The sequence below is a fragment of the Haliotis cracherodii genome, unplaced genomic scaffold, assembly GCF_022045235.1.
Source record: "Haliotis cracherodii isolate W230 unplaced genomic scaffold, xgHalCrac1.p SCAF_7, whole genome shotgun sequence".
NCBI lineage: Eukaryota > Metazoa > Mollusca > Gastropoda > Lepetellida > Haliotidae > Haliotis > Haliotis cracherodii.
The window spans coordinates 39,221,140-39,235,324 of record NW_027266330.1 but is presented as its reverse complement, the minus strand read 5'-3'; the positions used below and the strand labels follow the sequence as shown (position 1 = coordinate 39,235,324).

The following is a 14,185-nucleotide window of genomic DNA, read 5'->3' as shown; positions in this document are numbered from 1 at the left end:
CAAATGGCTCTGCTCCTCAATGCCTTGTGGACTTGGTGACCGGGGTATGCAGGGTTGAACATCATACACACACTGGCATGAATTCACAGTCAGATCGGGCATCACACCTGGACGGAACTGGGCAACCCAAAGAACCTTTTAACCCAGCAACTGCTTTCCGGATGCCTGCTTTTTGCAACAGGGACGTTAAATGGTTTTCCTCATCTCAATATTTATGGCAAAGGGGTAACGGAGTTTGGCTGTTAATCGGAACTGCCAGTGTCCACGTATTTCATTTTGAGAGTGCATGGTTTTAAATGAATGAAGTATGTATAACAGGTACTCAAATGGGATGAGGTAAAGAGCTTTTACGCTGTTGTCGGCTGTACCACTGCAATAAACCTCATACAGAAATGAAGCTTGCCGGGGAAGAACTCACATGACTGTGGTGTGTGTAAAGTTTAAGAAACATGCGCGGGGTCCAGAAGGGGGAACCTGAGCGAAATGCAGTTTTACCATTTTACCATCACTGAGAATCGATGTGAGATATACATTAGTATACCAACTCTCTCTCTCTCTCACTCTCTCTCTCACACATTATATATATATATATATATATATATATATATATATATATATATATATATAATCTATATCTATAAATAAATAAATATATATGTATATATATATACACACACACACACACACACACACAAACACACACCTACACACACACACACAAAGTGAGACAGAGAGAGAGAGAAAATCATCTCTCCAAACATGACCTTCTACCTTTAAAATGGGTACCAATCACATTTAGAGGATGAAATGTAACGGAGTGAAAAGTTATTAACTAAAGTAGTTTCGGTTCTACATCATTTACATTGATGACAACATTTTCACAAACTCTTCTGTATTTGCGCCTTACGCCATTATTTCAATTCTGAGGCCATTACAATTGTTCCCAATCCGATTGCTAATTTTCCTAAAGTAATAATCCTCTTTAGGCTCTTTGCGCAAATATTTTTTTCCAAAAGGCCCATGATTGGAGCACCAATCAGTTTTTTTCGTCACAATCAAATTATCCCTTATGTTTGAAAAGAAACACTTGACGCCAGCCGTGCATCAGTTTCCATGACAACCGAATACTGCATAAAGTTCATGTGTTGTTAAACATCAGTTACGATTCAATTATTGAAAATATGATATTTATTCAGAACATAAAGTTGACAGTTTTATTCGATTCAGTATTAAAGCAACTTGGTAACAGTTACAATTCTTGAGTCAATGAAGAACTTGCATGGATATAAATGCCGCATATTTACTTGCTAAGGCGCATCTCGAATGACAGCCTTTGTAACGGTCCAGTTAGGCATATCTAATACCAATGAAATTCCTTAAGCTGCCATCAGCTTATGAGCACTGGAACAGAGATCTGAGCAAAGCAATCATTTCGTATGATGACAAGGATGTCGTGTTCCGGGCGTTTTGATAGACGTACAATTAGTGTTAGTGTGGATTTTCTCTAACGCCGCACTCACGGATATTCCGGCCTGTAAATAATCAAGTAATGACACAGCAACCAGTGACCGAAATAATGAGCACCGACAGCCGCCATCGATTCTCGATGACACACATCAGATAGGCCATAGAGCGATTCAAGAGATGACATATTAGCTGTTTTTCCGACAAGCATGAGACTATGACACGGAATTCCTAACACGGCGATACTTCATTAACTGTAAAAACACATAAGATGTAGAAAAACATGTACAGTCGGTATCTCCTTGTAATTCCCGTTGGCATTTAAATATCCAGCCAAAGCGAGAGATAGCACTTGCGTTTCACTGAACATCTGTTTAACATGAAAAAATGCTTCGTCAGCACTGTGTATCCGATTTTGAAACGAACAGCTGTACCTGGAAGAGTAACGATCAAATCTTTCGCCTAGCATAAACGTGCTTCCTTTCATTTGCCAGTCACGTTTCTATGGTACAACAACAACAACAACAAAAACAATATTAATAATAGACATTTGTAATGCATGAACATCGCGCTATTATTATTACCCCGGTCAATAGTTCAGTGTGCACTTTAATTTCATTCCCAGTGACTAATTTGAAATTTGCCCAGTCTTCAAATACCTACAACTGAGTCCGATATGACAAAACGGTAAATTCGATTTGGATTCTTTTCAAACGATGTCATTTTTGTTTCTTGAGCAGAAACGCCATGAATCACCACATTCTAAATTACGCTCCAAGTCTACAAATACGCCCAAGGATCCAATGTTGGCGTAACGAAGCCATTTAATGAGGATCAGATGGCCATTATGACTGTTTTGGAGGAACATCATCTGGTTTGTGGGAAAATCATCATTCATATGTGACCTAGTTACATTATATCATTATTTCCTCGACGGTCTGGACTGTTGTTTACATGTACTGACCACCAATGTGTCTGAGACTCACAGATCGATATCCTATTTCAATGCTCTTGACCTGTGTGATATTCAATTAACATACGAAGAGTAGAATTCTTCTGTGGATCGAAATTACCCATTTGGTAACAACAATTTAAAAGGTTTATCGACGATCACATTTAGCTTCCCAGATTAGAATGGATTCACGTAAATAGTATTTGAAAGTGAAATAGAAACAAACAGGATACACAGAGACAAGAGGTGACTTAAAACAACGTCAACTCAATTTTCAATACAATATATTGTAAATATACTACTCTATTATATTAAGATATATGATACAGATATCCCTATCATAAGTTGGGTAACATAATTGTTTCAAAGTATATGTCTTGGTACATATTTCCATGTTCGCTGACTCGGTTAATACATGTCATCGTATCCAAATTGCGTGGATCGATGCTCATGATGTCAATCACTGGATTATCCGGTCCAGACTCGATTATTTGCATACCGCCGTCATATAGCTGGAATATTGTTGAATACGGCGTTAAACAACAATCAAACAACATATTTCCATGCAAATGTTTGTTTGACTAAAATGTCATTGTATAAATCAGACAGCATGGCTTGTATTCTCCTAAGGACGTTGAGAATGTACACCGGTCCGTTAATTGGGGTGAGCTGTATGCATGCTTTGTGTTCGTGGCGTTATGGAAATGTACATATTCTGATCATTCTTATCGTTATGATCATTATAAGGTGCACGTGAGTTCACATGCCACCTGCTGTCTTTGTAATTACTCGCCGCGAATAGCTGCAAAATTGCTGATGCGGCGTTAATCAATATTCACTCACTCACTTTGCAATTACACAACCTAACCCACAATTGTTGAGCATTATTGTATTCCACGTTGCCCTTGACCTATGACCAAACCGCAGAACGTTTCTATTGTGATGACACGAGAGTACAGATAAAGACATAATTTACATACCATTTTCATCAGTAGGAGACTCGTGTTCACTTATCTATTCTAAATATTATGTCTGAGGGTTCATGCATCGTCTCTCTTAAAGCACATGCTGTCTGCATCCGACTCTGTTTGTCGATATTCCCGACACAAGGCGAATATTCCATTTATTTTTCTCTTGACTAAAGTTAGAGGTCGAATTATCTTAACGCGCAATTCACATCAAGAAAATCAATTCATTCCGACATTGGAAATTGAAATCATTCCCAACAGACAAGTGATAATGTGCTTGCAGAACAACTCGAGTGTTATAACCCGAAAGATAAGATGATTATGGAATTGTAATTTTTATTCCTGAAATTACAGACATCTTATCGGTTTATTTTATCTTTGTTTCTGTGTAATAGTGTCAGAGGAGAATCTCGAGTAGGTAGATTATTCAGGGGGAAGGGTGAGTGTGTGTTATAGCAAGGGTTACTTTAGGTGAAAAAATAGATTAGATCTCTGTAAGGGTAACTGTGGAATCGTTAACAATCTATTGTCAATGAGTTCATATATCAGGTCAGAACTTAATCAAACAATTAACTAATTGTTTCCACTGTATTAATTATATCATGTTACATATTGACTCAGATCGTTGCATCGGTCTACCAAATCATCTGTAAATAATTCTACAGAATTTGTTTCTATCACATCCGTCTTTATTAATTAATCAAATCAGATCAATAGTGCCCTTTGGGTAATGTTGGCGATAAAAGTGATAAAAAAGTTGAACATTGTAAACAAAATTATTTAGACAAGCGATTCACATTTGGAATGTTCGCCAATCGATAGTAAATAAATGCGCGTGCAAATCTTTTTGCGACACATCTGCCCCTTTTTACATTCAAGGGTGCTAATCCATCTGTCACCAGTTGCTTGGCAATACAGCAAAATAATTTCTCCTTTTAAAGCACATGTAAAATGGCATTCCGTAGAAACTGAACAGGACAAACAACATTTATTTTCAGGTACATCAATATTTTCTAATATCCATTCAAACACTGCTACATCAATATTGTCTTATATTCATTCAAACACTGCCAGGGTATTCTTGTCTTCAATGTGCGATGGGATTAATATTCTGTATAACAACTATAAAAAGTTTTTTCTTTCTGTATCGGGTTGCTCCTAATAATATTTTCATAATAGATTTTAGAAACAATCACAGTTTTAGTTTCTTAGAACACTCATAAACAGATTTCACAATTGGAAGGTTTGGCTTATTATAAGACATTAAAACATCTAATATTGAGATAAACATACAATGAACAAATCTTCGTTAGTTACTTCGCTGATCAAGGACGAGTTTACATGACGGACATAAGCTAACGTCCACATGAGCTAAATACTATGGATCGTCTGAAGAAATGCCGGATTAATACGTTTACTGGAACAACAATCCAGGGTCCTCCTGTAAATAGAAGAGTCAACTATTAATTACACTCACCCTGTTTTGGCAAAATTCGTCCAATACGTCATAACAGCCTCACTCAGCATCTTCTCTGCGCTGGTGTAAGTGGAGGGAAAGGGAGACAATCCATCAACAATAGGAGCACCAAAAACATATGGCAGTTCATCACCATGGATACCATGTACATCCTGCGAATTCTCTGACTGGGTAGAGTACGTAAATGCATATAGATAAGTGTCTGCTGTTTCGGCATGTTTCTGAGCCGTTTCCATCAATGGAGCAACATATTGCCCGTCACTTAGCAGATCCATAATATTGTTTCTCTTGGAGAGTTTGTCTGATATCCGGTTCCAGTCAGTATAATGGTGATCGAGAATCTCAAATATTTTCTGTCTGTGGTATCGGAACACATTTTGGACATAGGTCCTAATTATTTGCGTTTTTCGGAATTCGGATATCCCCTTTTTGATCTCTTGTTGTTTTAGGTAGGAGTACGCTTCGTTCTTGGTAATGCCAAACATCACCTTGGCTGAAGCGAATTTCATCTTCTTCTCATTAATCATCTCCATCACCTTCTTTGGAAGCACCGACCACCCATCCACAGATGGAGCAAAACACGAATAATACTTCGGTGCCTTGGGAACAGCATTTACAAGTTCCTCGTACGTACGTTCCCTTAGGCATTTGATGAGCTTTTGAGAATCGCCGATGAACCGACTACAGTTGACATTGATGGCAAGTTTTTGGGTGCACCAAACAGGGTCGTAGGACACGGCCCAGGTGCTCAATGCAGAGCCACTTTGAATGATGGCTCTTTGGAAGAACGGACCACGACCCTCTGGAATAGAAATGCTGCAGGTAGACTGCTAGTTCCATGGAATGGCGTAACGGGGCATGTATGCATGCACACTCGGTGAGGGGTTAAGTCTAATCTAATCTAATTTGGGGGAACAAATAATTTTTGGGACATGCGTTCCTTGAAGGTAATGCCAATGATTCATCGTCTGACAGAAGGAACATGTTAGTTTGAGGACACAAGCTTAACTTGTAGTCTTCGAATGCTAACATGAAGCAGGTCTGGCCTAAGATGTAGGAAGGCGTTTGGTTTGGGAAACAAAAGTTGTACTCTGTGATAGGAAATGTCAACGAGTAATCTTTTAACCTACTACTAGAATCTTTTCAGAACACGTATTACAAATTGTGTGAGCTGCAGCAGCATGTTCCTCTCAAATTATTATCACAAGGTAATGTTAGAGTATGGGTCATTTTTTCTGGAGGATCTGCGCTTTTGGACTTGAATTTAGCGTACGAATGTAAGGTACACACTAGCATAATTTGTATAATGTGAAGAATTATGAAAAACATTATGATTTCGAGAACATGGGCAACCTTCTGTTACATATGCTCTGTGGCACTTCTGTTACATATATTCTATGACATACTTTTGTAACATATGCTCTGGGACACTTCTGTTACATACGCTCTGGGACACTGCTGTTACATATCCTCTGTGACACTTCTGTTACATATGCTCTGGGACTGCTGTTACATATCCTCTGGGACAGTGCTGTTACATATGCTCTGTGACACTTATGTTACATATGCTCTCGGACACTGCTGTTACATATGCTCTGTGACACTTCTGTTACATATGCTCTGTGACACTGCTGTTACATACGCTCTTGGACACTGCTGTTACATATGCTCTGTGGCACTTCTGTTACACATGCTCTGGGACACTGCTGTCACATATGCTCTGTGACACTGCTGTTACATATGGTCTGTGACATACTTTTATTACATATGCTCTGGTACACGGCTGTTACATATGCTCTGTGACACTTCTGTTACATATGCTATGGGACACTGCTGTTACATATGCTATGGGACACTGCTGTTACATATGCTCTGTGATACTTTTGTTACATGTGCTCTGGGACATACCTACTTACAGGGATTAAATTAGTTAAAGCAGGTCTGAGAAAGCAGTCTGAAGTGTTTCGTCTAAAATGTTCATAAGACAGAAACGATAATGGCTGAAACACCCTGTTACGTTGGCAACACTATCACCTGCCCAGTTTAATAACACACTACGGTTTTACGCCAGCATGATTCCAAAGCCTTACTCTGTGTCTATTAGCTGTGTCAGTGGAAAAAGGAAAGTACAAGGCTTCACTGTTCAATATCAAATGACATTCAGATTACAAACGATATGATTTTGCTACGAGATCATGTTATGGAATTAAAATATGTTGCTATGTGATGTCGTCCAGCTGTGGTAAAAGCCATACGGACACATCTAGAGGCAACTATGCGACTCAACACCTGCGAATATAATGCCGAACTTTTTTGAGAATCATGGTCAGGTATTAAAACAGGTTTGACGTAAATGCATCCGTCTAATGGTGTTATTTTCCTCATTGTGTGTAATGACGAACAGGCCAGACGTTTGAAAGTGACAGAGAAATAGATGAGATACTGAAAGTGTTCATTTACTCCGTAACGGAAACGGACTTGGGATAATGGGTATACACCAGAGTCGTGGCATTGTCATTGATGTAAGCGTGAGGATGTCAGGACGCTGGTTCCATCAAATATAAACTGTATATTTAATTTGATTGTGATTGATCATAATGTGATATTAGCAAATAACATGATGTTACAAAGTGGACAATGTATTCATCACGACTTGATGCCAGAATATGCCACGTTAGATATACTAAGATATCAGTTAAACCTCTTAAGCATGCTCATGTTAGATCAGACACGCGAATCATAATTCTCCTAAGGATATCATGTCTCTCGAGAGCGAATTACATGTTCATACAGATACCAATTGAGCATAAATAGACGAGAAAATAACATTCACAATAACAGCCTTCAGCATAATACATTTCTATAGACAAGCTCAATATCCAGACTGTCATGTACCGATTTGGATAAAATGTCGTACAACATATACATTGTTCCCTTACAACGTGAATAGAAAAACATGTATATTGTAAGGTGTAAGTGTGTGGTGTGTTTCCCATCAGTATTTTGATTGAAGTAAGTTGCAGCATTGACAATGCAAATGTTATCCTTTTCTTAACAGATGTAGGAATGCTTATGGCTTGGGTGGGATTGGTAACGTCGCTGTGGGATAAAGTATATGTGTCGTCAATCGGATGTTCAGAAGTTTATAATCGAAGTAAACAGGGTTATATATTTCAGACCTTAGCTATTTTGACTTCAATTCTTTTTATTTCAGAGAAATGTATATGGAGTGAGTATGATTTTGCGCCGCTTTTAGCAATCTTTCAGCAATGTCACGGCGGGGGACACTTTGTTCTCATGTGGGGAAACGAACCCGAGTCTTCAGCGTGACGCTTAAACCGCGAGGCTACTCCACCACCCCAAATGTATATAGAAGATAACAGATACATTCCCATACGAACATGCGCGTGTCATGTTTATAAATATTTGGTCAAGAAGGTACCAAGTAGTTGAAGTTAATTCGAACACGCTGCATTTGATTCACCCCTGAGACGAACTGGATTCGGCATATTCTGCGATGATGACGGACACGTCAAAGAATCATCCTAATTTCCAGGATACATTGTTTTTGGTATCACACTAATTCACATTAAGAACGTTGTACATGCAATGTTCTGGGGGTGTACGATCTGGCCCTGTTGGGATTCTAACAAGATTAAATCTGACCACATGGATATAACAAAATGTTAAAACAATCGCAAGTTCAATAGAAAGCTAAGGCAACACTTAGTGAAAATATGTTGGACCTCCGATGGACACGTTACAGTAGTCAGGAATCCGAAACAAATTGTGGGAGACTCTGGAGTCTATGGATTCTGACAGTTTGTCATCATGTGTTACTCTCATCACTTCTTCAGCTCGGAAGGCCACGCACTTTGCTAATTTAGGAGGACGTCAATAGATGAACGATGTTGCAAGAAGCATTGTATGGATTGATGTAGATTAAACGTGGCCGAAACCCGTAGCCTATGGTTTCACTGTATTAATTCACTGATTCTGATGTGTGTTAAAGTTCAAATGGGCCTAAACAAAATAACACATACTCATTTTTTAACGCTAATTGCATGTTATTTGTTACATATGTTTATCTGTATCACTTACATGTATCATAATATAGATTTCACTTTTGATTTTGATGTTCACAAGTACAGAAACTGAATAGTTTGTCGTTTATTTCATTGTACGTTTGTTCGTTTGCTGTTGTACCACCGCACTCAGCAATGTTCCAGCTATATGACGGCGGTCTGTATACAATAGAGTCTGAACCAGATAATCCAATGATTCATACCATGCATATCTATCTACGCAAATGGAATACGATTCCATGCATCCAAAAAGTTAGGCAGCCTGACCACCCGATCCCCTTAGTCGCCCATAAGACAAACATAGCTAGGTGACTGAAGATTAATGCTCAAGTGTTCTTTCGAAAAGCATGGGTTGTGTATCTGTGTAAAAAAAATCACTTTCGTTATTGATATTAATATAAATATTAACATAAAAAATTTACCAAAGTAAACAAATTATAAACTGGATAAGATTATTGATAAGATTTGAGCAGCTAGCCCCAATCTTCATGATGATCGTTACAGGTAACCCAGTAGGATTACGATTTGTAAATGTCACTAACGTTTCATGTTGTTCTGTGTGGCATCGATAACTTCACAATGAAAATATAATGATCTGCATATGTTAATTTCTTTAGGCATCTACTACTGGTAGTAACGCAGCGATAGGTGTCATGTTGCTATTGTGCCTGGAGTTATTGAGCATCTAGGGTTACGTTACCAACACGCACAATACACAAATTATTTGCCTCTGTAGAATACAGAAGAAGAGTCATCAATAACGCGTTGCAGTTAAGTAATCTACATAAACAAGAATAAGTTGTTGTCTTTGACAGGGAAATTGGAAGAACATGAATACATGACACATTTTATGGATAGCATCTTCTTTTTATTCTTTGTCACGACGTTTCAGAGCATTCACCTGATGAAGGAGCAAGAAGTAGCTCTGAAACGTCGTGACACAGAATGAAAGAAGTTACAATCAATAAAATAGTGTCATGAATAATTTATTCCAGAAGAAAATGACCAAAACTAATTTGTCCCCAGACTTTACCCTACAACATTATTTTGATCGCCGGACATGATGGATGTGCTGTGAAAAATTACTGTTCGGCTCCCTCGGTTAAAGAATGTAAAATCGAACATTTTGAAGATTTGACCGAAAACATTCCCTGTCTCGATATATCCAACCCGTTTGATATTTCCGCGAAATATATAGTTTCATATGGAATTATAAACCGATTGTATTCATTACCGTATTGGATTTCAAGTTAGTACAACCAAAGATCATACAATGAATATCTATATTAAAATATTTCACAACTCTATCACAATGACATGCTTATATGGCGAAATGCGTGAAGACGTCTGGTTTTATATCCAAACCAACATGAAAGGTCAATAAAAAACATGCCGCTGCTTATAGTCTTATATGCGTACGTGTTTAGACAATGGTAATTAAATATAGATAAGAAGACCGTAGACGATTTCCCACGTGATTGTCATCTGCCATGCCACGGTACTGAGTACATACATTGTGAGTGAAGAGTGATTGCTACAGTATAACTGTGGAAGACATTCGTCTGAGGCTTACAGGGGCATACAGAGGCATACATCTGTATGTGGTTTCTATGTGTGCGTGCAGACTAAACAACCGTAAAAGCTGAAGCCGTCAAACCGTATCCCACCTGACGCAAATGGCGACAACATCAGCAGGTTGACGAGAGCGGCCCCATGGCCGTGACCAAACAATGTCACCCGCTGAGGATCACCAGTAAAACTGGCTATGTTTTCCCGAAGCCAGTGCAAAGCCTGTGTGATGTCCAGAAGGGCGTAGTTCCCCATTGCAGCCTGGTTTCCTGTCGTCAAGAAACCTGAAATGAAATGAAGGGTTGACATTTGTGGGACAACTAGCTCAGAGCACTGTGGATATATTTACTGATGTCAAGTGAAAAGAAACCTGAAATATGAAGAGTTGTCATTTGTGGGACAACTAGTGAGAGCGCTGTGGACATATTTACTGATGTCAAGTAAAAAGAAACCTGAAATATGAAGAGTTGACATTTGTGGGACAACTAGTGAGAGCGCTGTGGACATGTTTACTGATGTCAAGTAAAAAGAAACCTGAAATATGAAGAGTTGACATTTGTGGGACAACTAGTGAGAGCGCTGTGGACATGTTTACTGATGTCAAGTAAAAAGAAACCCGAAATATGAAGAGTTGACATTTGTGGGACAACCAGTGAGAGCGCTGTGGACATATTTACTGATGTCAAGTAAAGAACGGTATATCTGGTTCATACCGGATGCTACATGGAAGATGTATGATAATACAAATACTTGAAACAACACGTCACTATGCATAGTAAAATAATATCCTTGATACGCGGGGTTAGGCCTGCCTGTAACATGATCGTCGATTCGAATGCCGGTTCACAATGATTATGTTTCCAGTTCCAGTGCTCGTGGCTTTCACCAAAGTAGAAAACGTCTAAGACCTGCGGCAAGGTCCCGCCTTGATTGAACTGGAATACTGTTCGAACGAAACGGATACTGTATAACCCAACTCATCCACTATCATGGATGAGGGGATTATTATTAGGACGATAAGTATTATTATCAGTTTCTTAAATACCACAATACGAAAAATAATGATACCATCAGCTATATATATAACTGTGTCTATTAGCATTTACAATCCGAAGCTGACACACACATTTCACATACATTCGTACATGTCCCATTATAAATAAAGAACACGCGTTGTTGTTATGAACCACCCGTACATAAGGAGAGTAAATGAATCATTCGTCGTCCTGGGAGTCGTTAAGGACATTACACAACACTGCTAAGCAACAGAAATATGAGCAAAATATGGCATCCAAACATAAAAATTATTTACCACCTAATTAATGCCAATGCAGGTTTCTTACTTCATATCTAATTGAGGTTTTCTTTGACAATTTGTCACGTGGGGGCAATAAACCTGTTTTTTGTAAGTTCTACCTTGGTAGTGTGCCAGGACGAGAACATTAACACGGGGAAAACGTGGATGTAATGATGATGTCATGTGTTCTCTACAAGGTTACGCTAACAGTGATATGTGCTTTCGTTTTGTAACTCGTCCAGGTATACTGATGTCGCATGTAACGAATACTCGGTTATAACAAATTACATTTGCAGCCTTAATAGCGCCAAAAAACGTTATTTCCAAGCTGAATAACGAGCTTTGGATATATCGATCTGACCTAACGGACAGAACAGGACGTCGTTGTTCGTCATATCAGGATATTTTGTAACACACATCATTATCCATGTCATAAATTCTTACAAGGTATTTTTTTGTTGTTGCATCAGTATTCAGTCAATTACCGGTATTACGGATACAGTTGAACCCCATTAACTCGAACACATTGAGTTATCCGTAGTGACAATATAAAACGACTTCGAGTTATCCGTAATGACAATGAAAGACTGTAACGACGATGATAACAATCCAAATATTGTATACATATTTAACTGCTTTCAAGTCATTAACGCGATTCCACTGCATATGAATATATTAACCCGCTGTATTTGCACAATATTAAGTTGGCGAGTGATACGGGGAAGAAGCGAAAAAAACATACATGCGCAATACTTGCATCTTCATCAAAAGCAAAAAACTCCGCCCAAAAAAACCTCGATTCTTGATATCACCCAAAGGGTCAAAGACTCCATACATTTCCTTTCTGGGGCTGCCCATACGTCGAGGTCAGACATTCAACACACAGTATCGGAAACGCACTTTAATGTTTTCGCTCAGAGGTACAGCTATCACCTCTACTTTTCCCCCAATAAAACTCGAACCTACGCGAGTCCTGGAATCTATGAATAAAATTGCATCTGCGGGTCTAAGAGCCTTCGGCTATGGACTCTTGTTCGCAGTGCGCGTTTGGCCTTTTCATTTCTTGACTTGGAACTTGCAAACGGTCCAAGGAACGTGCTCAATTGTTTGGCAACATCTTTCCAACCTATCTTTAATACTATTTCCCTTCTTATCTCGACGTCTTCGGCCCGAGGGAAGTGGTTTTATATTCGTCGAGTCCCATCGATAGTTTTCTGGCTCGGACCTTTGTTCCTAAGGCGGAATTATGAAGATATTCCTGGCAATTGTCTCATGAAGACGGTTGGTCTCAGTTCGGTTGCAAAGAAAGCACAAGGATAATTCTGAGCGGATATTTTTCTACCGCTCGAATTCACGAACTGCTCACAACGCTAAACTTTATCAATTATGACCGACTGCGCCAAAGGGCTCTCATAGAAATTGGCTAACCCAGCCCATTTGAACTGTAGTCGTATTTCTCTTGGTTCTGACATTGGCTATTATTCCAAGTAAATCGTTATAACCATTTACGTAAACATTATTTCGGCATATTGTACAAACACTGCTCCAGCAATGCTGGTGAAATTGCCTAAGTGGCATGCCAAGATCAAATCACTCTTGTGTCAGGGCAAAACAGGAAGAGCCTGAGGCACGATATGCAAATGATAAATTCATTCGCATTACATGATGAAAAGCAGAGCTTAAATCAACATGCTGATTAGCGCTTTAGGCAGTGTTCTTTATCTGAATCATTTGTTGAAACACAATTTGTCCTCCGCAGCCTGTCCCTGCTGAAGAAAGACAAGAAGGTATTTTTTTCAGTTACAAGAGGATACAGTCTCCTTACACCGAGGGGGTCTTGACAGATTAATGTATCCGACGTGACGAAGGTAGCTTGTTTGTTTGTTGTTTAACGCCGCAGTCAGCAATATTCCGGCTATATGACGGCGGTCTGTAAATAATCGAGTCTGGACGAGACAATCCAATGATTGACATCATGAGCATCGATCCACGCAATTGGGACGCAGGAAGCCTCCAAAATCTTTTCTAGGTGAACACGTAACAATATGACATTGCAAACCTATCCGTCAGCTATCATCACCTGTTCCTTCATTTCAGGAAATTACGAATTCCTAGATCCTATTGGAAACAGTTCGTTATAATCCACACCATCACCATGATATACCCCCCCCCCCCCCCCCCCTTCACTTAAGTCATTTACACACTACATGTACAAATTTTGCTGGTCACTGTAGGGTCAAATAACGCCATTATATCTTAAGTAACCCAAGTCTGCACTGAAAACAACAGGATGCTTATGTTTCATAGGTGTGGGTAGAAATTTCTTCGTCAAGGGCAGCGGTTAGCTACTTAGCACGGTTAGCACGGGTGGCC

At 39.1% G+C, this 14,185-nt stretch overlaps 1 protein-coding gene across 3 annotated transcripts in view; it reads right to left on the bottom strand.

The window, feature by feature from the left end:
- Positions 1 to 14,185, bottom strand: part of LOC139447153 (neuroligin-4, X-linked-like) — a 140,371-nt gene that overhangs the window by 23,254 nt on the left and 102,932 nt on the right. For all 3 annotated transcript variants that reach the window (XM_071228340.1, XM_071228342.1, XM_071228341.1), the window contains exons 3-4: positions 10,614 to 10,799; positions 4,862 to 5,663 (exon numbers count right to left, since the gene is read on the bottom strand). In XM_071228340.1, the coding sequence (XP_071084441.1) occupies positions 4,862 to 5,663; positions 10,614 to 10,799 (988 nt within the window). The remainder of the gene's footprint in view (positions 1 to 4,861; positions 5,664 to 10,613; positions 10,800 to 14,185) is intronic.